The sequence below is a fragment of the Panthera leo genome, chromosome C2 (assembly GCF_018350215.1).
Source record: "Panthera leo isolate Ple1 chromosome C2, P.leo_Ple1_pat1.1, whole genome shotgun sequence".
NCBI classification, from domain to species: Eukaryota; Metazoa; Chordata; class Mammalia; order Carnivora; family Felidae; genus Panthera; species Panthera leo.
The window spans coordinates 61779946-61805252 of NC_056687.1; the positions used below are offsets into that span (position 1 = coordinate 61779946).

General features: G+C 39.9%; 1 protein-coding gene across 4 annotated transcripts in view; it reads right to left on the reverse strand.

Moving 5' to 3' along the window:
• Positions 1-25307, reverse strand: part of LOC122229870 (limbic system associated membrane protein) — a 651082-nt gene that overhangs the window by 32333 nt on the left and 593442 nt on the right. For all 4 annotated transcript variants that reach the window (XM_042955415.1, XM_042955414.1, XM_042955416.1 and 1 more), the window contains exons 4-6: positions 12787-12921; positions 2286-2406; positions 1651-1799 (exon numbers count right to left, since the gene is read on the reverse strand). In XM_042955415.1, the coding sequence (XP_042811349.1) occupies positions 1651-1799; positions 2286-2406; positions 12787-12921 (405 nt within the window). The remainder of the gene's footprint in view (positions 1-1650; positions 1800-2285; positions 2407-12786; positions 12922-25307) is intronic.

Sequence of the window (25307 nt, forward strand, 5' to 3'; positions counted from 1 at the left end):
ACCCCTATAAAACTTATTAAGTGTATGTTGTTCTACTTAACCAGGTTACCTTAGATATGTCAGAATCCCAAATTCAGGGTTGAGGCTGTTTGCACCACTCCCCCCACTTACGGAATCCCTGATGTCAAGAGTGAAACAGGTAACTACATTTCTTAATAATTATCTTCTCAAGTGTTTTGAGATATTGGTGCCTCTAGCTGAAGTGAAGAACACTGATGTTTGGTCCTTGGAGACAAGTAAACAGCAATATGAATTTTAAACTTCATATTAAAATTCATATGAATTTTAAACTTAAGCACTTGTATAGCTGTATCCCATCAAACTGTTATAGACTGAAGTCAATGGCAGTTATGGGTGAGAAATTGAAGGCCAAATTTAGCATAGTTTGTGGTGTTTTTTTTTTTTAAAGAGTTGGGTCTTGAGCAGTTAGAAAATGGCTTTAATACTGCATCTTAAGAGAACTCTCACTTAAATTGATTTTTCTCATGTATATATTATATATATATTATACATATAATATATATATATTTTTTTTTCCTTGAAGGCTCATCTAAGATAAAGAAAGATAGAGACATCTCTCTTAGTCATAATATTTCTAGATTTTCCAACTGAATCTGTGCAGAAGAAAAATTCCTAGTGGATTGTTATTCCAAAATCATACTAGTAAAGTTTTTGGACTTTGTCTTTTAGTCCAAATAAACTTTCTGGTCCAGCATGTGCTAACTAACTCTTGTGTTTGTTTTACTTATCCTTATAAACATTTCTCTAATCCAAATGTATCATCTTCTCCTAATTTCACCCATCCGTTTCTCAGGGGCGTTTGTGTCTATGCTTGTAGCCATCAGGCAGGGGGTCAGATACCCGAAGGTTAACAGCTGCTAAACGGCAAGGGTCCAAGGTGCGCTCTCCTAGTAACACCAGTAAGCTAAAACAACTGAGTCCTCCTCAGTCGGCCTGAGGATCTTCTCTGCTCTGTGGATGCTCCTCTCTCCCACCATTTTATCTCTTCCAAAAATATGTGAGACAAGTAATGTTCCCTGCTGTCATATGGAAACCTTTCTGCAACCATTTTTCCTCTTTTAGATTTTATATGATGTTTTAATCATTCATTCCACCTTTCTCTTGTGTTGTTAAAAATACGCTTCCTTTTCCCAGCCTCTCCCTTCCCCCAGCACCTTATCCATCCTCACGGACTATATCTTCTTCAATCACTCTCACCAGTGCCATTTTTTAACTGCCATCTATTTTCCAGGATCTTACATCACCTCTGTTCCTTAAAAGATCATCACCAAAGAGATTTCTGTTCTCTGAGTATTCTTACAGTTAAATCAACCAGGCAAAAACAAAACTAAAAAACAAACAAAAAACAAAATAAACAAAAAACCCCCAAAACCAGCAACAACAAAAAAAACCACAAGGCAGTTATCAAAAGGAAGCCAGGAAATAGAAACGTTATTTGATTTGTAAATCTTGCCCTATGCATAGGGATTGAAGTCCTGTGTTTTTGTTTCAGTGACTGGATTCTTATTTTTGTGTATGTTTACCTTTAATAGGTAAGGTTGAAGGTGAGGTAAAGGAATGCTTTTCAAGCTTTCCACGGGAGCACTCGACTGAATTCTCCCGAGTCAGGCCCTACTTTGGCATACTTACTGAAAAGGACTAGGCTGGCATTGGTGACCCCCAGATTGTTGGCAGCCACGCAGGTATAGTTGCCATAGTGCTCCTCAGTGACGTTGGTCACCGTCAGGGAGGACTGGCCCTCCGTGCTCTTAATCTCAAGGCCATTAGCACTGTTTATCCTAAGAGTTCAAAAACAGAAGAGTAAAAAGAAACACTGATGAAAACTTGGTGTAGCAATCCCTTTTTCATCATATTGGAGGACATGGAGAGAAATGTAATAACAGCTTGTTCCCTGCTCAATTTCTCATTTTAATCGTGCAACTCTGTATTATCAGAACCGATGTCTACCGACAGAGAAGACTTAAGAATGGATGAGTTTCACTGAGCTTTGGCTTCTGCTCCAGGCAAGAAAGACATACAGGTGGAGACATACAGAAAGACATACAGGTGGCTTAATACCCCTTAAACCAGCTACTTCACTCTTTGCATGTAGCTTGAATGCTCTGGGGCTTCAGATTAAGAACTACAGGCCTCTAAGCACTTGATAAACAGATTTAGAAAATGAAGAGTCTAATAGTATAGACTCACATAATTACAGCGGGGCTAGGTTCTGTCCCTAGGACCACCTAGTGGAACAACTGGGGCATGGCACGTTTGGCACATACCTGGTGTCATCCCGGTACCACTCAAAGTCAGGCGCAGGCACTGCTGAGGCCTCGCATTTGAGTGAAGCTTTCCGTCCTGTGGTGGCTTCATTGCTCTTGGATTCTGTGATAGTGGGAGGATCTGGAGAAAAGACGGGCACACAGTTTACATGAAAGTCAGAGGGTGCTGTGGAATTTCCACGCAAGAAGGAATCAGAAAGGACAATCTGATTGGAGAGCTGCACGAAAGGAAGTCTTAAAATCCTCATTTACAAGAATTTTGTGATCACCTGAATGAATGGGACTGATCACTAGAAAACTAAATAAAATGAGAGATGATTAATGAAACTGTGGACTTGCTTTTCCTAAATGGGACGCTTAACAGGGTTTTATGGCAATGGAATAGGATTTCTGTCTCCCTCCTTCAATAGACCAACAATTATTTCAACCATGGATTGTAATACTTACATCATTTTTTTCTTTTCATAAGTTAAGTGGTGATACTAAAGGTCTTGGGATTTCAAACATATAATTTGAGTGTTTTTCTTGTTCATCATCATTATTATTGTCATTATTGTCACAGTTTGAGATGGTGGTAAGAAGTTTGGTGAAAGTAATAGGGGGCTAAAATTCTCCCAACCCAAGCTTAGCCTGATAATCATTGCAGGAATTCAGAAAAACAAACACATGAATGAACAAAATTGTGTTAGATGATTACCTTTTTTTCTCCTAAGAGTTCCCTTATCGCATGACCCAAGTAAATTGTGCTTTTGTGTGTGAGTGTGCAGTTTGAGGTCTACCCTGCCGCGTGTCCGTTTTCTGTGCTCTCTGGCAGTTGTACACTTGATATGTGCTGCTTCGAACTGGGTCTGCAAAACATGTAGCGGGCTTGAAATAAACTCAGAAGCACATCTGATATCCTAATTTGCCACGATTCTTTCAAACAGTCCTTCAGAGGGCGGAATGAGTGTTTACAGGGATGTGTGACCGAGCTGGGATGGTAGGCTCAAGCTCCGGGCTTGATGACGTTGTATTTGTGCAGGTTATGGACCTTCAAGGAGAAAAGTAGTTTTCGGTCCAAAGGTCATCTGCCAGAAAATGGTAGGCTGGCTGTGCACACAAGTCAAAAATAGAGCCGAACAATCTGTTTAGACTTTGTAGAGGAAAAAGCTTACTTAGGGAAATTAGCAAAGAAAACTCTAGTAACACAAAATTCATTTAAATTTCTTCTCTTTAGCACTTGGTTCAGCTCGCTCATTTCTGAATTTTGTCTTCATATTCAAAATTATTTTCCAAGTTTCCCGTCTATGGAAGACTCTGCTCTTCTTAGTTAAAAAGGATGCACAAAAGCATCAGGTTAGTGTGCAGTTTTCTCTCCCAGTTCATTTTTACATCAGCTTGGACATCTTTAAATCACTGCCAGAGAGAGGAGGAGTTAAAGCATGGTTAGACAAGCACCTCCAGCCCATGTGCAGACAGGTGTGCCAGAGTGGCTGGTAGTGGCTGTTCTGTTTTAGACTTACCTGCTCAATTTTGTTTGGCACAAAAAAGCAGTCTGATGAGCAGAAAAGAACCTTGGATTGGAAACTAGGGGTCCTGGATTTTAATTTCAGTTTGGTTGTGTGGCCCTCCCATCACACAATTTATCTTACTGAGCCTTGGTTTTATTACCTATAAAATGAGGGAACCACACTTTAATGACCTATAGTATCTCTTCCAGCTTAAAAACAAAAACAAAAACAAAAACAAAAACAAAAACAAAAAAACCCAATTCTAGTGAAAACTGCCTATCCTTCACAAATGGGCAGTTGGTATCATTACAACCTAAGTCTATTTTCCTACCCATAACGCATTTAGCCCTTAAATTACTAACTTTCAAAATTGTAACTCATTTATCTGTTCCATGGGTTAGGAGTCAGGACGAACAGTCAGAAACAGGAAACCTGAGGTCTGATTTTGACTCTTCTCTTAAATAGAACTGTGGCCTGGACAAGTGTCTGCACCAGTTTGAGCTTTTTCTTTCTCATCTTTTAAAAGAAGGAGTTAGCTTAAAAGGATCCCCAAGATTCCACTTACAATTCTTTCATTCTATGTTTGGTTATATAGATCATTAGAGTCCATTAGTTCAAAAGAAAATGGAGGGGCGCCTGGGTGGCTCAGTGGGTTAAGCATCTGACTTTAGCTCAGGTCATGATCTCGTGGTCTGTGGGTTTGAACCCCACGTTGGGCTCTGTGCTGACAGCTTACAGCCTGCTTTGGATTCTGTGTCTCCCTCTCTCTCTGCCCCTCCCCCACTGGCTCTCTCTCTCTCTCTCTCTCTCAAAAATAAATAAATAAACATTTAAAAAAGACAATGGAATAATTGGTGGTAGTTGTATTGGTGGGGGAGGTATTTGTATAGAGATGGGGCATAGAATAGAGGTTAAGAGTTTAGATTTAGAGTTTGATAGATGTGAGCCCAAATCCAGGTTCTATCCCTCACTGTCCTTCCTCCTTATAGAAGATAGTACTTTATCTAGAGTTACATTTCTTCAATTTCCTCATCTATATAATGCTGGAACCAGAGGCAGGGAGGTCCACTTCGAGATTACTGAAGGAAGCCAAGATAGCCTGTGCTAGGTTTGTGATAAAGGGGCTGGACGAGAATGGGCAGATTTGCGATGGAAAGGTATGGAGCCTCAGAACTTACAAGAATAGGGGTGCCTGGGTGGCTCAGTCAGTTAAGTGTCTGACTCTTGATTTCGGCTCAGGTTGTGATCTCATGGTTGTGAGATCACGCCCTACGTCAGGCTCTGTGCTGAACCTACAGCCTGTTTAAAAATTTTTTTTTTTTTTTTTTTTTACATTTATTTATTTTTGAGAGACAGAGAGAGACACAGCACAAGTTGGCGGAGGGGCAGAGAGAGAAGGAGACACAGAAGCCGAAGCAGGCTCCAGGCTCTGAGCCATCAGCACAGAGCCCAATGGCGTGGCTCGAACCCACAAACTGTGAGATCAGGACCTGAGCAGAAGTCAGATGCTTATCCGACTGAGCCACCCAGGCACCCCACGTACAGCCTGTTTAAAATTCTCTTCCTCTGGCCCTCCTTCCCCTCTCAAAAAAAAAAAAAAAAGACAAGAACCTATGTAAAGGAGGAGTGTCAAAGGTAACACCCAAGTTTCTGGCTTGGGCATCTAAGTGATGCCATCTTCTGAGAAAGGATATGTCAGAAGAGACATAGATGGCCACGAATGAATGCTAGTTTCCCATCCTCACCTCTTCACGGAAGCAGGTTGTTAAGCTGCCAGTGACTCCCTCCACAGTTTGCAGCATGTTGGCCAGAGAGATAATCTTGCTTGTAATTCTACTGCTTTAATTTCTCAGTTTGTAAAATGAGTTTGAACCAGTGTTTGTGAGTTTCTGGAGCCACATTGCTATGAGTGACAAACCCTTGATGATGACTACCTTTTTGCTAAACCAGCATAATCTGGGCCCAATTACACGCTGTCCATCCCCTCCGCCTCTGGCACTCATAGCTGTGGCACCTCAATGTAATAATGCCATGATAAATGGCTTCCAGACCTTCCACCATGGGACCAGGGATGCAGGTCCCAGCTGTACAGTTTTGTGGGAGAGTTCTTCCTTGCTCTGGATGTTTCCTTCTGTGTGGTGGGAGCTTATTTCACTTCTTGCTCTGGGACCCAGAAGGAAGAAATGATTCTGAGTGAAAAATTTGGGAAGAATAAATGAGGTTTCTTTAGCTCCTCTCTTTCCTTGCTTCCTTTGCAACCAAGCTTCTGGCAGGGAACAGGGCTTCCCCTCTGCTTCTCCACAAGAAAGTCTTACCAGGACTGTATCCTTCCCACTCTCAGGTGAGTAAGCCTGCACCATTCCAGGGCTGCTGCCATGACTGGGGAAATAAGTTGTCCACACTAAGTACTACATCTTCCCATCTTGATCTCTAACAATGGGGGCCATTGAGTCTTCCATACATCTTTACTTATTTCTCAATTTGTTCAGAACCTGAATAACTAAGTAGTAAGTTATTTATTAGCCCCTCAGAGATGCCAGCATGGGAAAAGTGGCAGCGAATTAGGGTTGAACACTTTTAAGTGCACTAATTTTGGGATAGGATGACATTGGTCAATTACAAAGGCCGAACACTCGCTTCTCTCCTTGAAAATCTAGGAAATTTCCCCTACCAAGAAAACTTCACAGATAATGATAAATGTATGAAGAACTCATTGTTCCTAATATTTCTCAGATGACACAATGGTACAGGTCTGTTCACTCACGGCTTATTGGAATGAACATTTCAAATTCATTTGTAATGAATCCTGTATAGGTGAGACTAAGAAAAATTGTTATAAATCACATTGCAGCATGCCTGGTGTAGTTAAAATAATAGATGTCCATGCTCAAAATATCATTATAATAAAAATTAAATGTGGCTTAATAAAAATGCTGCACAGAGGTCCATTGTAATCCTTTATGTGATTTTAGAGTAGCCTACAATTTTCAAAGGACTCTTCCAGTTTTCATTACTTAAAAATTCTGGGTTCTGAATATATTAATAAGGACTTTCTTTTTCTTTTTTTAATGTTTATTTATTTTGAGAGAAAGAGAGAGCCCACGTGCAAGTGTGAAAGGGGCAGGGAGAGAGGGAGAGAGAGAATCCTAGGCAGGTTCTATGCTGTCAGCACAAAGCCAGACATGGGGCTCGATCTCATGAACCATGAGATCATGACCTGAGTTGACACCAAGAGTTGACACTTAACTGACTGAGCCACCCAGGTGCCCCAGGACTTTCTTCTTCTTATATCACTAATAACAAGAGTCTTTCGATTAGAATGATAGGATGACAATGACAATGGCTTGGCAAACAGAGTATCATTTATTTAATCATCCTAAATTTTGGAATAATAATATAAAAAGAACAAAATTCTTAGTAAAGATCTCAATTTGTGGGCATTTACCATGTGTTAGCACTTTCTAGGCTTTAGATGTTCTTTTTATCCAAATAGTAGCTGTTGGAAGTAAGGATTATTAACCCTAGTTTATAAATGAGAAGACAGATATACAGAGGGTTAATAACTTGTCCAAATTCACATAGCCAGAATTTGATGGAGTCTAGATTTGAACCAACGTTTTGAAGCTCATGCTTTGACCTCTCTGGGCTTCCATTTGAATGAGTTCCTTTAAAAAGAAATGAATTCCTGGGGCACCTGGGTGGCTCAGTCAGTTAAGTGTCTGACTTTGGCTCAGGTCATGATCTCATGGTTTGTGAGTTTGAGCCCCGCATAAGGCTTTCTGCTGTCAGTGCAGAGCCTGCTTTGGATCTTCTGTCCCCCTGTTTCTCTGCCCCCTCCCCGCTCATGTGCTCATTAGCTCTTTCAAAAACAAATAAACATTAAAAAAAAGAAAACACTGATTAAAAAAAATAAATAAATAAAAAGAAATGAATTCCTAATAAGGAAAAATACCACTTAGGGGAGCATAATGGTAGCTTAAAAAGTTCTATATCTGCTTAATATTAAAGGGTACCAAAAATAGCAGAACATGCAGTACATAGTAGGTATAAACCTGCATTAGAAATTAGGAGTTGTGGGCTCAATTTCTGCCTGTGCCACTTAGGTTGTCATCTCCTAGAGATGACATATTGATCTCGTGGAGCCCCTTACCTCTGAATGTAGATGATGGCCCCTGTGATCTGTCTCACAGATCCTGTCTCACAGGACATAAAGATCAAATGAAATCATGTATATGAGAGCATGCTTAATACTTGAGGTGATTACATTTATTATTATTATTATTATTGAGAGAGAGAGGGTGCAAGTGAGTGAAGGGCAGAGAGAGAGAGAGAAGTGGGGCTCACCCAAAGTGGGGCTCGTGTTCACTCAGTGTGGGGATCCTGTTCACCCAAAGTGGGGTTGCGTGACTTGAACTCACAATCTGTGAGATCATGACCTGAGCCGAAGTCAGTTGTTTAACCAACTGAGCCACCCAGGGGCCCTACATTTATTATTTTTATTACTATTATTCACATGGTAGTTTGGAAGGAAAGAGGGCTTTGGAGTTAGATCTTGGTTAGAATCCCAACTCTATCTACTATTCACAAGTTCTTTGATTTTGTGGCCAAGAATGCTTATATTCTCTAAGCTCTGTTTTTGTCCTCTCTGCAGAGGGATAATCTGATTGTCTTCCCGGGTTGGTGTGCAATGGTAGACCAAGAGGGGAGGAGCAGAAAATGTAGGCAATAAGAAAGGTACTGTCTCCAAAGAATTTAGAAACAATAATAGAACTAACCGAAAGTTGTCTTTTTTTGTTGTTGTTAAATCACCTTGATCCAGTAATACTAAACCAAACATACTAAACAATTTCAGTGATAAAGTAAATACTCCTCTTTGCTGGGGCAGGTCAGGCCCAATATACCTCCCTCCTTGGTTAGCCACTGTTGATGTGATGATTACAGTGAATCATACAAAATTTCTAACAGTCTTGGTACACTGAAGGAATTCAGAAAATTATGATTCCTGTTCACATTGCAAAATTATGGTGGAAGATTGCAGTACTCTGGATTCTTACTGAATATTTCCTCTGAAGGTCCCATAATAGAGTCATGAACATTAGGACATGTGCTTACTGAAACTATCCCAAATATAAGAATAAACATTTCCATTGGCATGGGAAATGAATAGCTGTAGCTATGAATATGCAGAGAAAGTAGCCAGTCTGGTTCCATGTTGAGCAGTTATTTTCCTAAAGTCTCATCATTAGGTGATTTTTGAATCAAAGCACTGAAGAGTTCAGTTAAAATACATATATATTACCTGGAGACAATGGATGTCTGCAATCCCAACTGTGGGCTCTATGGTAGGTAACCTCTGCCCCTCTAATAAATGGCTATCAAACATAAGGGTGAGCTTTAGAAATGCCAGCATCCATGTGCCCCAGCATCTGTGTTGGGTAGCTCTGGATACCAGTGTGGAGGCAGAGCTGAGTTCAAAGAGAAGTAAGTAGAGGAAAAAGAAGTTATAGCATGATAGTGTGAACCTGATTGGAGACATAGTTGTGGGAAAGTGGAAAGTAGGAATATTAGCTGGTTAATGGGATGGAAGGAAGGTTTGAGAGCTAGGGGCAGCTTTGGAGAAGAATTTCTGCAGAAGTAGGAAAAGATTTCAGTACAAGAAAAGTCCAATAAACTTAACAGTCTGCATTTATTGAACATTTACTATGCACAAGATGTTATCCTCAGGACATTGGGCACTAAGATGAGGTAAACCCATAAGTAGGTACTTTTAATACACTGTGAGAACTGAAATTGAAGGCTTACACATAGAATCTGTTAGGAGAGGCTAGTTGTCCCTAGGGCTGGTGTCTGGAAGAAATTGCAGCTGTACTGTGAGTAAGATACAAGAAGCCAGAAGTCCTATCTATTGTACTAGTAATAAGCCTATTTAGTTGAAGAGATTTCAGGTCAATAATTTAGCTGCTGAAACTCCAGGACCTCTTACTACTTAGAAAATAGATTTTGCATGTCAAATGGCTATATGTAATGCTATAAACCAACTGTGGAGAAGGATTATCCAAGAGAAGCAAAAAGGAAAGACAGCAGAATCCAGCTTATGAGGTAAACAGGACAAACTGTTGTTGTCTACAGCTCTTGTTTAGTGCTCTAGGATTTCAGTGCCCTGCAACAAATATCTGTTGGCAACTGAGTAAATGAATCAATGAAATGCTCATAGAAGAAAATTGTCAACATTGGGACTTTTTTTTGCAGTGGTACTCAGGGTCTGTTTCATTACAATAATCTATTCAGCCACTATTTATCTTAGCCGTCCTGATCCCCTGAACCAATTCCAAGCCCTGTGTTTTGAAAAGGAAGAGGAATCCATTTAAATAATGGGACACTTTCATACTAGGTAGGCTCAGATCAAGTGATGAAGGTAAACACTGGATTTTTCACAGTAGGAACAAGTTCTGCTAGCCAGACGCGATTCTGTAATTTAATCTTGGGAGTCTTCATCTACTTAATACAACTACATTTAAATAGGACAAATTGTATGAACAGACCAACAGGTACAATGGCTAGTTGTTTTAATGTAATATAAACATAGCTTATGAAGTGTTGGTAAAAAGGTGATCACAAAGGAAATCGATACTAAATATATTTTCTAATATGTGACTGATATCATTCGCAAAGTTTGGAGAAATGTGACAAAAGCAGAGTTTACCTATGAGTTTTTTACCTACTCACTCAGTAAACATTCACTTAGCAATTTTTATAAGGTCAGGCATGTGCCAGGTGCTGCTGGTTAGGACATACAGGATGTTTAAGCTCATTATAAATCTCCGTGTGATTTGTTATTAGGTATATTTTCAGAATCTTAAGGTTCTGCCTATATTCTTCCATGGTTCACTCAACACTAGGAAAAGCTCACGTCTTCATAAAAGCCTTTCTTGAAAATTATCAGTATTTTCTGCTGCTCTAAGTTACACTATGGGGACAGTCAAAAAGGAGCAATGTCAGACTAATTGCGCTAATAATAATAGGGCCCAGGCGGCTGGCTTTGATCTTGGGAACCATCTGCAATGCAGACCACTTTGATGTTTCACACAATGGAAGCATAAATATTTTCTATGTACTCCATGATTGGACTTTCAGAAATCTAATTAAGATGAAGGTCAATTAAGAGAAAATGAAATCTTAACTCTAAAAGTCAGAGAAGAGGTGGAAGATGATGGCACGGCTCTGTGTACATAAAAGAACCTAACTAACCTAATTATAAACTTATATAAACACCCAGAGAAATTGCCTTTCATGTGAAAAAAAGGTCCTAAAGCATTTTATAACATTGAGATCATTAATGTGTCTTTGAAACACACCCAGCACTGAAAAAGAATGGTAACACTGGCATTTCAAAACTCTATTACTAAAAAAAATCACAGACAGCTACAGGATAAAAGCACTTCAGAGCTCATCAGATGTACCCCTTACTTCTTGGAAATGATTTCCATAAGTGTCTATGGCAGAGTCCTAGGTATTGGATTCTTCTAGGTATGGTGTGAAGGAGATTTCACTGTCTGTCTCAGAAGGCTGCAAGGTTAAAACAGGGCATTGGGAAATGGTGCAGCCCAGTGTGGACCAGGTCACCTTAGGCAAGTTTCCTCACCTCTTTATGCCTCAGTTCCCAGAATTTTAAAGTCAACCTAATGATATTTTTCTCAGGAGTTTACTGTGTGAATTAAATGACAAATGTAAACCCATTAGTCCAGTGCTGCACGTGGTAGGTATTAAGAATTGAAAACTCCTTCTCTTCCTCTTTCTCCTGAGAGCATGGGCTTTAGAATCAAATGGGCCAGAGTCTGAATCCCTTTTCTTACACTTGCTTTCACACTGGAAAGGCAATTTTTACCTCCTGGGGCTTCTGTGTCTCAAACCCTAAAATGGAGTCTATTATGTACACCATGACAGGGACTTAATTTGGATCACTGGTATATAGGTAACTGCAAGGAGGACTTAAGATAATGGAAGGTAACTTGTCATGGTCTGAAGTATATCTTCAAATGTGGGTCAATGTGATTGTGCATGTGTCTCTGTATGCCTTTGTGCCTGCATGTGCATGTATGTGTGTTATATGTGGATATGTATATATGGGTGTGTAGGGTATGTATTTGTGTGTGTGTGTGTGTGTGTGTGTGTGTGTGTGTGTGTGTAAGTATGCTAAATGCATAGGAGGGAAGAAATGTTAGGACATCCCCTTGTTCCTGTCACTAGCCACAATTGTGTGATGTGGGAACTTGAATTTGAGTGATGTGAAAAGTCACTCTTAACTGAACAGGGTAAACGAATTCTCTTTATTCCTTTGCTGGGTGACACACATCATATGGATCCACCCCCACCCCCTGTCTTTTGAACTACATCTAAGGATCCTTTCATCTGAGAAGTTCAAAGTATGCCCATTACCTATGCATCTTAGTGAAATCTTCGTTTCTAATGCCCATACTTTGGGACAAATAGATAACCAAATTAATTTATCAGGTATCCCTAGTAGCCATCGGGGACATGTGATATCTGACCAGTGACTTGAATTTATTCTCAAGGCCAATTAGCTAAACAGCAGAGGATAGGTTATTCCCTTCTGACAAACAATGCAATAAGATAGAAATTCCAGTTTAAGCAGATATGAATTGTTTCTTTTTCCAAGGTGGTATGACCTTGTTCTCCACAAAGACCAGAATAGTGATTGCCAGATATGCTAGTGCTGTCTGATCATGTTTTCTTAATTCTGTAGTCTGAGTAAAAGACAGACTGTATTGTTAAATGCATTATGGGTTATATTTAGAGTTGGTAGAGTTGATTTATCAAATTCAAAGGCCACGTCCTGCCCTTGGATATGTCCAATGTATAAATGTGTATCCCTGACCAGAGGCGCGTCTGCTTGAAATGCAATGTTCTTTTGCTAATGGGATCTTTAGAGCTTGCTAGTGGTGGAGGTAGGCCCTGGGCACACTGCACCTGCTGGCTTTTGCCATACTCACAGTTCACAGTGACCTTGACTTGTTTGACATCCGCTGAAGAGACTTCATTGGCAGCTTTGCACTCATATTTGCCTGACTGCTCCCTGGTGATGCCGAGGATCTCCAGATATTCTTCTTCTCCTTCAAATTCTCTCCCTGAAAAACGGAGATTAGCATGACTGTTTTTTAGGTTTACAATGTGCAGCAGAACACCTATTTTTTTTTCCAGAAACAGAAAATACACATGGATTTTTTTTTAATTTTTTTTTCAACGTTTTTTATTTATTTTTGGGACAGAGAGAGACAGAGCATGAACGGGGGAGGGGCAGAGAGAGGGGGAGACACAGAATCGGAAACAGGCTCCAGGCTCCGAGCCATCAGCCCAGAGCCTGACGCGGAGCTCGAACTCACGGACCGCGAGATCGTGACCTGGCTGAAGTCGGACGCTTAACCGACTGCGCCACCCAGGCGCCCCATACACATGGATTTTTAATACTTGGACAATGTATTTGTCGGAGGTAACGTTCCACAGAAGCAGACCCCACCCAAGACAAAGAGTCAAATGAAAGTGATTCTGGAGGAAGTGTTCTCAGGAAAAACCAGTAGGGAAGTAGGAAAATGGGACCTGGACGAGAAAGAAGCCACGAGAGGGTAGAGGTCACATCCCATACAGAACAACTTGGCTTAATCCCTCAGAGAGCTCTGGGGAGAGCACAAGCCCCACTTAAAGTTGTCCTGACCAAAAGTCAAGAAGCTGGAATGTTAATGCATCTACACCCATGAGGGTGACAGACATCCACCCATCAGTCATTGGTTAAGGGCTCAGAACAAAGTGGGAGTTGGGGGCAGGTGCACATGGTTGTAAGGGCTCAGAGGCACTACTGTTGAAGCACTGATATCATCAATTACACCATGCAGCAAAGCACTCTTCCCACCCGTTGTTATTAGGACAAGTGGCTTCCTTTTGAGAAACTGTCACTCTTCTCCCTTAGATTATGAGGAATTCTGTTCACAAAGGTCATGTTCAAAACCCTGTCTTGCAGTTATGGTTTCCTTGCTCAGTATCAAACTACAACATTACTGAGGCTTTCAGGCTATGGACCAGATCCATAAGAATACACTGCTGATGCTGTGCTTTGTGACAAACTGTGTCACATGGGCGTGAGTGGTAGGGAGCTCAATATCGTTGGCTTAATCAGTTAGGATTAGGGGTCTGGAGGCCTTTTTGGACAGTCCCACAAAGTTAGATGTGTCCATTTAGTAATGAAATTTCAAGATAGGCAGTCTTCTTTAACTCCCCTTATTTGGAGCATAATTGATTAAATGAGTTTCTTCCTGGAGAGGGATGGGGTGGGGAGAAGAGGAAGGGGAGGGGAGGAAAGGGAAAGGGAGGAAAAGAAGGTGAAGAAGAAAGGGGATTGAGCAGGGAAAGAGGTTGGCCAAAAAAGCCAATGGACTTTAACTCTGGCTAAATTGAACCCTCCTCACCCTAGATTACAAATCCCACTGCTGTCGGGTTAAGATGGAACAGCCTGGGAGCCTGCTAAAGGACACCGTCCTGCCCCTGTGAAGAAATCTTGCTCCCGGTCATCCTACACTAAATGGTACCAATTAATAGCTTTGCACAAATGCCACAAGCTGTTTTCCTTTTCTGGAAATTCCCCAATGGCCAAATCAACATAACAGACAGCTAGCACAGAGACAAATTCACTGTCTAAATATGTCAGCCAAACCTGTTAACTACACTCCCAATAGAACATAGGGCTTCTTTGATAACATCCTATAACACAACTGTCAGCCAAGCTTCGAGTCTTCTGTCAATTGTCACTATCACTAGTACTGAGGAAACTATGCAATCTCAACAATAAAGGACAGTAGTTATATAGAAATATCTGGTTCTGGTCCTGCACATTATCTAGCACATGTTTCTACTGAAAATGTTTTAGAATTAGTCTATTAAGTAAATAGCTGCGTGTTATCTGTAAAAGATTTTTTTCCTCTGTGTTTTCACCTTTCTTCTTCTCCACATTCAGGCAAGCAGTCAGATGTGACTTCACTTGCTACAGAAGTAGAATATGGTAGGAAAGAAAACAGAAATCTTAGGAAGGGTTATAGTCTACTCTATTGGATAAGCCGGTAAGAATTTGGACTTGGAGGAAAAAAAATTCATTCCTACGTACTTGCAACTATGGACTTGAGAGTCATGCCAGCTAATTGATGCTAAAATCTTGTAGCCAAATACAAATACCCTGAAGACAAATGATAATGTTGACAACTGCAGGCCAAAATAGGTGTAAACTCATTAAAAAATCTGGAGTGCAGAAGTGGGATTGACAGTAAGACAACATTACTGATTTTGAGAATCATGGTGGATCGTAATGAAAGGAGGGTTCAAAACGATATCGGAATGGTGTAGGATTTCTCCCATGCCCTGCCCCCACACCCATCAACCTCATCCCTGAGTAGGTACTGAGCTGTCAGTGAAAGAGAGAACAAGTACAGTCTTCTTAGAGATGGCTAACAACACTGAAGTCTTTTTTGATTCCCATGAAATACCTAGAAATGGTGGGTAGTGAATCCCTACCTTGCAGTTTGAATTTCTGAAAGATATAAACCTGTTCCAGGAGAGGGAAAGATGACTTTTAGCAGTACAAACGAAGGCCCTACAGGTTTGGGAAGGTGGCACCTGTGAAAGTAAACATTAAGATGAACCAGAGAAAATAAAGTGGTGTTTATTGGGTTTTGGACCTGGGATTCTTACATGCCAATGTAGGTATTAATAATCCAGTTTTTCCAGATAAGTGGATAATAAAACAGATCCTCACCAGATGAATTTTCAATCCCACATCTCCAGGAAGACTTACCCCCAATACCACCTGAAGATGAAAGGGAGTTTCTCTTATGGGCCCCAACCATAAAGCAGGATGATCATTTGCTTCTCCCATGATAGCTCTGCTCCACTCTGATGACTGCCTCATTCCCCAGCACACACATACACAGCTGCTTCACTAGAGTGGGGAGTCTCAGTGTGCAAACCAAATACAGGCAAGAGAAACTGGCTGTTCTTCCTTCATTTAACAAGCTTGATAAGAATTTAAAATATTAAACAACACCTCTGGAAACTTCTTGTCATTCTTCCTTGACGCCTTGGATCCTTCAGCTGAAACTTTTATATTGCCTACCACCCCTTGCTCGTCTATTTTTCTTACACCCACAGGAGACTTTGCCCACAACACATTATCTGTCCTACTTCACTTGAACACTTCGTATTAATCCATAGTGATCTGAGAGGAAATGGGAGCTTTTCTGTTGCACAGAATTTGGCTCAGATTAGTTGGTGGAGTTAGCTGAGCTGAATTAAGAAACACAAGCAGAAACTAAAGTCAGAGTCAATAAATCATATAGCTTAAGAGAATTAAGTATCGAAAGGTAGCTCAGTATGTCTATAGGAGAAGCTAGTATATCAATCCACTCCTTTGAATGATCCTCACAGAGTACTCTTTTACTGGGGAAGAAAAGGTATGCTGAATCTTCTGCTGTTGAAAAGCCGGATGGGGCATCTCTGGCCATGTCCTAAGGATGTATTTGCTGTGTGGAGTTATTGCTTCAAAAGAAGGTATGGCAATACTAACAGAGCCCCCAGGTGGAAACAGTCACCATGACCAACTGCAGTTTTTTGTTCAAAGCATGGAGTACATGTTGTTAATCTCGAGTCAGAATTCTAAAATGCCCTTGGATTCTCTTGCTCCTCTCCCTTTGCCCTTGTGTGTCTGTCCCCCTCAGGCCACCTTTCCCCTCCATGTTTTCAGTTCACTCTGACTAGCTGCTCTCAACCCAAGGGTGCTGTCCCCATTTCCCCTTTACTCTCTCAACCTTAAGAAGGCTCTGAGAATGGAGTGTGACACTTAACCTGTTGTTGAGTTCTCTGCTGGAATAAAGCCCTCTGGCTACAACGTGGGCCTTCCTCTTGTTCCTATCTATTACTTTCTGCCCTTGTATAAATGTTTACTTGAAATGCAAATTTCAATATTCTGGTATTTTAAACATCTCAACCTATTTCCACAAGCTTGCTCACGTCCCCGAGTGTTATATTTATTCTGGGATCTGGTGTTTAGTTTAAATCTCCCTTTGCTTAATGTGCTTTTGTGTCTCCTGGCAATTCAGCTACCAGGCTAAATAACTTCTCGTCCTCCTCAGTGTATGCACCTTTCAAACTCTTGCACATAATTAGCATATCCCCTCTTAGTCACTGTTTACTCAAATTGTACATATTAGTTCTTTTAATATTTCTTCATAAGTCAGAAAGAAGGGCCTAGAGCTAATGGCAAGAGGAAAGTGTTCTCTTCTGTGCTCCCTAAAGCAGAGGCAAATCAGCCAGGAATAATGCCAATTAAAGTATGCCAGGTGCCACCTTCTGAGTATAGCAGCTTTAGAGTTCTGTGCTTTGGTGAATCATGGGGACTTCAGTGTTGACTGAATAAGTCATTTAGATTCCCAAGGTCAATCAGGCCTTTGTAAGCAAGCAGCCATTTAAAATTAAATATATTTCCATGGCACTGCTCTCTCTCCCTTTCTCTCCTTCCTCTCTCTCTCCCATTCCTCTCCTTCTCCTTCCCACATACACAGACGCATATAGACATACAACTGTTTATTTACATATAACCATTCACTTGAACTTTTAGGAAACAGCATACAAATTCACTAACACCCAAATATTTGCTTACTAAACAGAGCAGGCCTATTCTTGAAAAATCTGCAGAGATGACAAGTGGCCTATTTGAAATTTAAAAAACAGAAAGACTACTACCCTAATAATCATTATGATATTTTTCTTTTCCTTTATTAGAGATATAGGAAATACAATTTAGAAAACTTGTTAAAATTTGAGCATTTTAGGACATTAAAAATGTAGAATTCCAAGGGTTTATACATGTTAGGAAATGGACAAATCATTTTTTCCCCACTATTCTGAGAAGAATCTTAGTATAACATCCCTGTAGATCATTCTTTCACAGAAGGGAAGATGGGTTTGAAATGGGGTTGACATCTTCTTCGGCTCTTCTAAATTTGAATATTTACAAGTTGCTGTAAACACATTACCTTTAACATAAACACACATACAGATGAAGGAAAAGCAAAGAAGTGGAACGTGTCTTGCAAGGCATGTGTGTGTTTGTGTGGGCCTGTGGCTGGAAAGAAGAGTGGTGAACAGGATGAGCGAAAGCAAGCTATGAACTTCCACCTCTAAAAATAAAAGAAAAAAAGGATTGCAAATCAATGATGCCATTTGAAGTTTCCTGTGCTAACTTCAAATGCTGTAACAAGTTTCTGTTCTTACAGTACGTTTCATGTTTTCTTTTCTTTTTTTTTTCCTAAAGACATACTCACCTGTTTCTGTGTTTGCTTCCTTCCCTACTTTTTTTTTTTTTTTTTTTTTTTTTTTTTGCACATCACGTTCTACACAAACATGCTAAAAAAAACGGGAGCGAGAAACCCTGGAAATATGCCTATGATGGGGTTCTGTTTATATTCCCAGCCATGTCTCTCTCTAGGTCCTTTGAAGTTTGGTTGCTCAGCCTCACATCCCACCTGAGAGATCCTTTAGTATTTGACAGTGTTTCTGTCCAAAGGGTGAAACCACTTCTCATCCCACCTCTTACCGCCCACCCATCATGAGAGGGTTGAAGGGAGTGGTAAATGATCTGTGTGTGAAAGAAGACAGGGGTGGGGACAGACACAGTCCTCAGAAGCAGCAATCATAGGAGAATAAGGAGACATAGGGAGGAACACTACATTGAAGAGACACAATGGTGATACAATAGGCATGATTTTAAAGAAGAGTTTGAGGATTGGAAATGAAAGAAGAAAGAGTTCTCTAGAGAATGAGGCATTTAACTATTGAGATATTGAGCTATAAGGAAAGGAAGGGGTTGGTTACTCTGCTGGAGAAATGTTCCCCATTTGAATAGGAAGACACAACAGGGTGTGGATTATGCAAATTGGCCCCATGCCTTCTGCAGCCCCAAAGGGTGTAGTTAGTACCCAGAAACCAGAGGCATGCACAATGCCAGGAAAGATTCACAACTGGCTTTGGCTCTATGAATGAGCATAAGCCAAATGAAGAAGAACGCCCTGGCATCATTTTTCTTGGCATCCAGAGAGATCCAATTCATTATGGTTTGTATTTTTGCTTTCACATACAAAAAATCAGCTAGCTGACAGTTTGAGCTCAGCATCCAGCCGGAAGCTGCCATCTACACATCCTTTTTATTCCTGGGGCATGACATTCTGTTATTGTACTCATACTTAACCATTACTTACCTCCTATTTGGTGTCAGTTTTTAGAAACAGTCCTGCCTTTCTAAATGCTAGGCTTGGAATCAGGATTCCCTACATTCTGTTTTTTCAAGGGAAATTGTATTGATAATAGCTAATCTTCCATTGTAGGGACCACATCTGGTTTCGCTCATCATTGTACCCCTCCCTATCGTGCAGCATGATGCTGGATGCTGGAGTGCTTCAGAAATATTGCAGAGTGACTGTTGAAGAAGCTGCTATTTAACAAACACACACTAGGCACTGTGCTAGGTGACTCAGATATTATCTCATTTAATTCACAATACTGTGTTAGAGTGCTTACAGATGGAAATCCAGGTTTAGAGAAGACCCTAGAGGAAATTGCCCAGGTACATAATGTGATTAAGGAGAGCTGAGGTTTGAACCAGTCTGTGGGCTTCTGGAGCCCATGTTTCTGACTAGGCGTATCTACTTTTGTCAGTAGGCTGCCATGAGATGCTATAGTTAGCTGGACTCTTAGCTCTCATAAGCCACTCTATTTCTGTCTACTGAGTATCAAATGGGAGTTTGAGAATGAGAAACTCAGGGAGTTTCCAAAGCAATGCAACTCAGTTACAGATAAAGAAAGTAAAAGATAGCCTTCAGTTTTTATAAGAGCTGTCCACTTAACTTCTTAATGAAAGAATCAAATGAAGCAATATATGAGAAAACAAGTTGGTAATTTAGAAGTTTAGCACCACCTACTTATTTATAGAGGTCCCACCAAAGCCACTGGTGCACACAAATGCCAGCAGCTAGCAAAGGAGCTACAGTGTAGAATGGACATCTAGTATTAGGAAAGACTTACTGGGAGAAGTGAGTTTGTAGGAAGCTGAAAAACACAAGTGCAGAAAACCAGAGCTGGCAAATTGTGAAAGGGTGTGGCAGTCTGGTTAGCCTACTTGAAATAGAGTTTTCCATGCAAGAGAAATGAGCATCATGCTGTGATAGCAAGACATATGCTAGGTTGTGTGGGGTGGTGTGGAAACTCTGGATTTACTGTTTGGTACCCCTGCATCTCAATGAAGGCTCAATGGAGCCTTCTGGCACCCTCAAGGTACTGATTAAAATGCCATTTTTTATCATTTGTTTTTTCCTTCCTTCTCTCTCTCCCTCTTCCCTTCCTCCCTCCCTTCCTTCCTTCCTTCCTTCCTTCCTTCCTTCCTTCCTTCCCTACCCCCTGCTCCTTCTTTCTTTCATTTCTGGAGAAAACATGGCATATAGGCATGGAATCCCATGGAAATTCTATTTATTTAAAGTCCTTTTTATACTTTTTATATCAATACCACTTACACTTACTATCAGTTCCTTGGTGCTGAATCCTAAAATGTTTTGTGATAAGCTGTCCTATGAATTGCTATTGAGAGTGAAGATGGTTCTTCAGGGATGACAAATAGTCATCATCAATCCTGACTAATAGGCAGTGGCTTCCTGGAGCATGATGTTGAGAAAGATTTTGAGGCAGCGTCTGGGCTCAATGGGAAAGAGTGACAACGTCTGTGAGGGCAGAAGAAAGGAATGTGTGACACATACTTGGACCTTTGCTTGCCCCAGGGTCTCTTGTAGTCCATTTGAGTTTTCTTAAGTACGAACAGTATTCTAATGCAGTGTGTATGTTGAAAGCTAATGATTTCCTGGGTTTGAATGCAATTGGCACCACTTGGGAAATTAGGAAGGAGTGCTTAACCTGGAGTGAAGATAATGAGTTACATTCTTCATGTGGTTGGTATCAGGTTTTCTTGGAACATCCTGGAGAGTACGTTCCTTAGGCACCCAGAAATATGGAGTTGCTAAGAGCCTGGGGCTACATGTGGATTAAATGTGTAATATATACATTGGTGGTAATTCAAACCGCTGTAGTAGAGGCTGCAGAAAGTTAGTATGATACAGCACGATGTCATAAAGCAAGGACTCACTGTCTTCACTTTTATTTTTCTAAGGGTGCAAGAAAGAATAGGCAAGGAGGTAAAACCAGAAACAAAGACCTCAGAAGAGTCCTTTGGAATAAAAAAAAAAAAAAATTCCGCAGGCGTCTGTTTTCTGGATGATTCCATAAGAAGTGGATGAGGAAGACCTTAGAATTGGTAGCCAGAGGCAGCAACGCCCAAGATCTCTCAGCATTGTCGTCAGAACTGTGGGTGTTACAGGACCTGTCATTAGCGATTCTGCCATGGCTGAGGATTAAATATCAGAAGAGATGAGAACAGCGGTCGCTGTTTTCAAAAGTCACATAAATCAATTGGCATTTTGTAAGTGAATGTGTTAAACTCAGCAGGGCAACTGCACTGTGGAAGGATTGCTAGGCAGAGTTTGCGGCTGCCACAGAAGCCTTAGAAAGGTAATTAAAACAAAGCAGGCAATAACCCCATCTGGCCTTCTGCCCTTTCATTACAGGCCTCCATGTTGCAGTGACCTCATTTGGGCTCACCCCCAAATCCTAGCCTCACTTCTTCAGCTAGCCTCACTGCTGAATGAGCTTGTCGATCCAATTTAGAGAATTCTTCTTGCTTAAAGTCAATAAATAAGCAATGAAGAGAAAAGTGGAGAAGTGGGGGTGGGTCAGAAAAGGAAACGGTATAAGCGTGAACTAAATGGATGTTCTTAGAATATTCCCATTTAACATAAGGCGGGAGGCTCAGGGCTCCACACAAATAATCGTAAGGAGTCTAGCAATTTGCTTCTTGTTTTTAGACCAAAACGTATGAACTAGGAATTACCCCCATCAGCACTCCATTTGGGTTGAAGCCCTGTGTGTGTATCAGCACCCGCCCACCCCCGGCCCCCCAATCCTGGCCTGGGCTTTTGGCCTTTCAGGGAAGCAGATGGATCTCTGTGCGAATGGGGGGCCCAGCTGCAGTGTTGGGAGCACACACACTTAGAGGCAGCGTGGGTGAGCCTAGGGGCCAGCCAGTGCCTGCTCTGGAAAGCGGTGGCTCTCCAGGGCTGGGCCCACGTGCTCCTGGAAGGCTCCGAGGCTAGTGGGCCAAAGCTTAATAGGAAAACAGCAGCGATTTGTCTCCACTGCTATTTATGTTTCAAGCGCGTGACAGGCTGTCAGTGCAAGTGAGGGTCGCTGAATTTACTGCCTTTCAGATTACTGCCACAGTCTCCGACTTGACAAGTCACTTCATTTAAAAAGCACTGCGTGAGGATGTTTCCTCTACTTCTTTTTAAATAAAAACAAAGGCACAGAGAAAGGCCACCACAGAGGTTTAAACAGATGAAATGAGGAAAGTCCACCAGACTGTCTTAGCCTGATGGGAAGGCGCTACTTTCACAAATTCCCCTTAATTAAAGTGGCAAATTGAAGGAAAGGGGTGACCCAGAACTTCTTGGTTTGACTGATTTGTGGACTGGATGATATTTTTATGATGGTTAATAAAATGCATTTTTATACCTGTTGAATTTGAATGCTTAAAGAATATTCAAGTGCAGATCCCTTCCAAACAACTGGATATAAATGAAGAATAAAACTACTTTTTTTTTCCTACACTTCATTTCTTTATTCATTTATTTTCTGAGGTTTTTATAAACCAAAGAAGATAACTCTAGACAAAAATAAAGAACTAACCATCGAGGGGGCAAAATAAGATGGGTACCTCCAAATGCTGAATAAGATTAATGATTCAAAATATAAATTTTTAGTAATAAAAAACCTAAATACCTAAAAATATATATGCAAGTGGGTTGTGTGTCTGAATAGCAAAATGTGGCTTCTGAAGTACGATTATAAATGGCAATTATAAGAACTAGGAAGTAGAAGAAAGAAAGTTATTCTCTCATGGAACTTACATTCTCATCAGGGATAAATACAATTGAACAGCTCTGGAAGGCCTTGACTTTATTTCACATGAACGGAAAATGGATTAAAGGCTTTGCAAATTATATGTGAACTAGTTTCTGTTAAAAACTATTAATCATATTTTCATCAATGATTTTAAATGCTGCTTCTATTTACATTTTGGTTTATTTCTTGATTCTTTTCTGTTTCTTGCTTCTTTCTGTCTATGCTTGGGCTAGGCGCCTACTATTTTTATTTTTTAATTTTTAATCTATGTTGGGGGAGAGTGGGAGTTTTTATACCTGTTGAACTGCCATAACTTTTTTTTCTAAGTAAACTCTACACCCAACGTGAAGCTTGAACTCATGACTCTGAGATCAAGAATCACATGCTCTACCAACTGAACCCCAGGTACCCCGTACCATAGCTTTCAATACATTTTAATTAAAGCTATGCATAGTCATTTCTCAGAATTTTCATGATTGGTTCCATATATTTTTTTTCAGACGAACTTTAGAATTATCTTTTAAATCAAACAAAAAATAAATATTCGGTTTTTTGATTGGGTTTATATCAGATTTATAGGTTCACTCACAGAGATATAGCTTTATAATCTTAATTCTGTCTATCCAAGAATAAGATATCATATTTAAGTCTTTATTAATCCATCAATTGTTTTTTTCTTCCTAAGTCATGAGAATTTTGCATTAAGCTTATTCTAATATATTTTATATTTTATTATTCCTTTTTACTATTATGTAACTGGTATCAATCATATTTCCTTAAAAAAACCCATAGTTTTATATGTCAATACTGTAACCAAATACCTAATGAATGATCTTTCTCTTTTATTATTGCTAAAATGGTGTTGAAGCAACAGGCTATCGCTTGTTGAGAAAAAAAAAAAATCATTCTCATATTATTCACCAAAACAAATTCAGATGTGTCACATAATTTAAAATTAAAATGTAAACTGTAAGGATACTAAAAGAATAGACAATAATTTGATAAAACTGAAGAAGGTAATATCTTTGTAAGCAAGTTAGGAAACACAGAAGCCATAAAAAAAAGAGATTAGTTTACATAAAAAGTCAAAATTTTTCCATAGTACAAAGCCTTCATCAACAAAGTAAATACAGAAATGACAAGATGAAAAATTTATAATATAAATGACATAAAAGGGCCACATTTCTTCCAAAGTTGGAATTTTCAAAATCAGTGGGCTGGTTTGGTTATTTTGGGAGACAGTTTGACAATAGCGACTAAAGCCGAGGACATGCATACGACCCAGCAATTCCACTACTATGTTCAGTGATGTTCCCAGAAGCATTGGAAACACCCACATTGTGTAGAAAGTACATAAATTGTTACATATTCACATAATAAAATACCATACAGCAAAGAAAATGAATGGATGACAGCTGTAAGTGGCAATATGGACAATCTCCCAAACATAATGTTATGTGAAATGAATAAATAGAGTATAAATCTCCTCTTATGAAAATTGCAGACAAGGAAAACTAATCTATTTTTTTCAGAAATGTTGTATAGTTGTAGAATTATAAAAGTAAGCTAGGAAAGGATTATCACAACATATTTGCATTATTATATCCAGTATTTATTAAATGCTTACTATTAAATGTCATGCTTTTCATAGATATGTATTCAGCTACTTAAGAAAATTTCATTCATGTAATGCCCTCTAGTCACTAAAAAGATATATTGACTATAGAATGCTAGTTATGGTTTATCTCTTTTGTGTTAAAAAAAGTTGTATTCACACATAAATACATATATTCATATATATGCTTTTTAACACAGTTGATTGTATATATACAGTGTCTATATAATATTAGGGTAGTCTTCTGGATTATGGAATCAGAAGGGCCAGGAGTGTGTTGTCAGGGAATTTCTCTTCATTTTTTTGTCCTCCTATATTGCTTGAATTTTTGACATAAATCATATGTTACTTTTATATTAAGAGTTTTTTTTAAAAAATGGAATTGGATTTAATAACTTCAGTATAGAGGAAAGACATATTCACCCTTTTGGCTGTCTCCTCAGGGTAGGTTTCTCATAATGAAAAAGAAAATCTCTGAGATTTTTCTATTTCTGGCATAAGGAGAGAAGAATTAATACAGAAATAAGACACCGATACCAAATGACAGGAGGAATTACCAGCCAGGAGGTTGATTTATATAAACAACAGAACAATTCTCTAATTTGCTGGACAATAAAGAACTTTAGTGACTGTATGTGTGAACTGTCTGTTCTTCCCTAGCCTCTGTGCTGGCTGACTGTTGCTATTGAGGAATTGTGACCTGCAGGCCCAGCCCACTCTGCCCAGGAGCACTGAGACTCAAGCCTGGCCTTCCTTAGAAGTTCTTTCCTCACTATTGAGAAGGGTTTGGCCCTCAGCACTGAC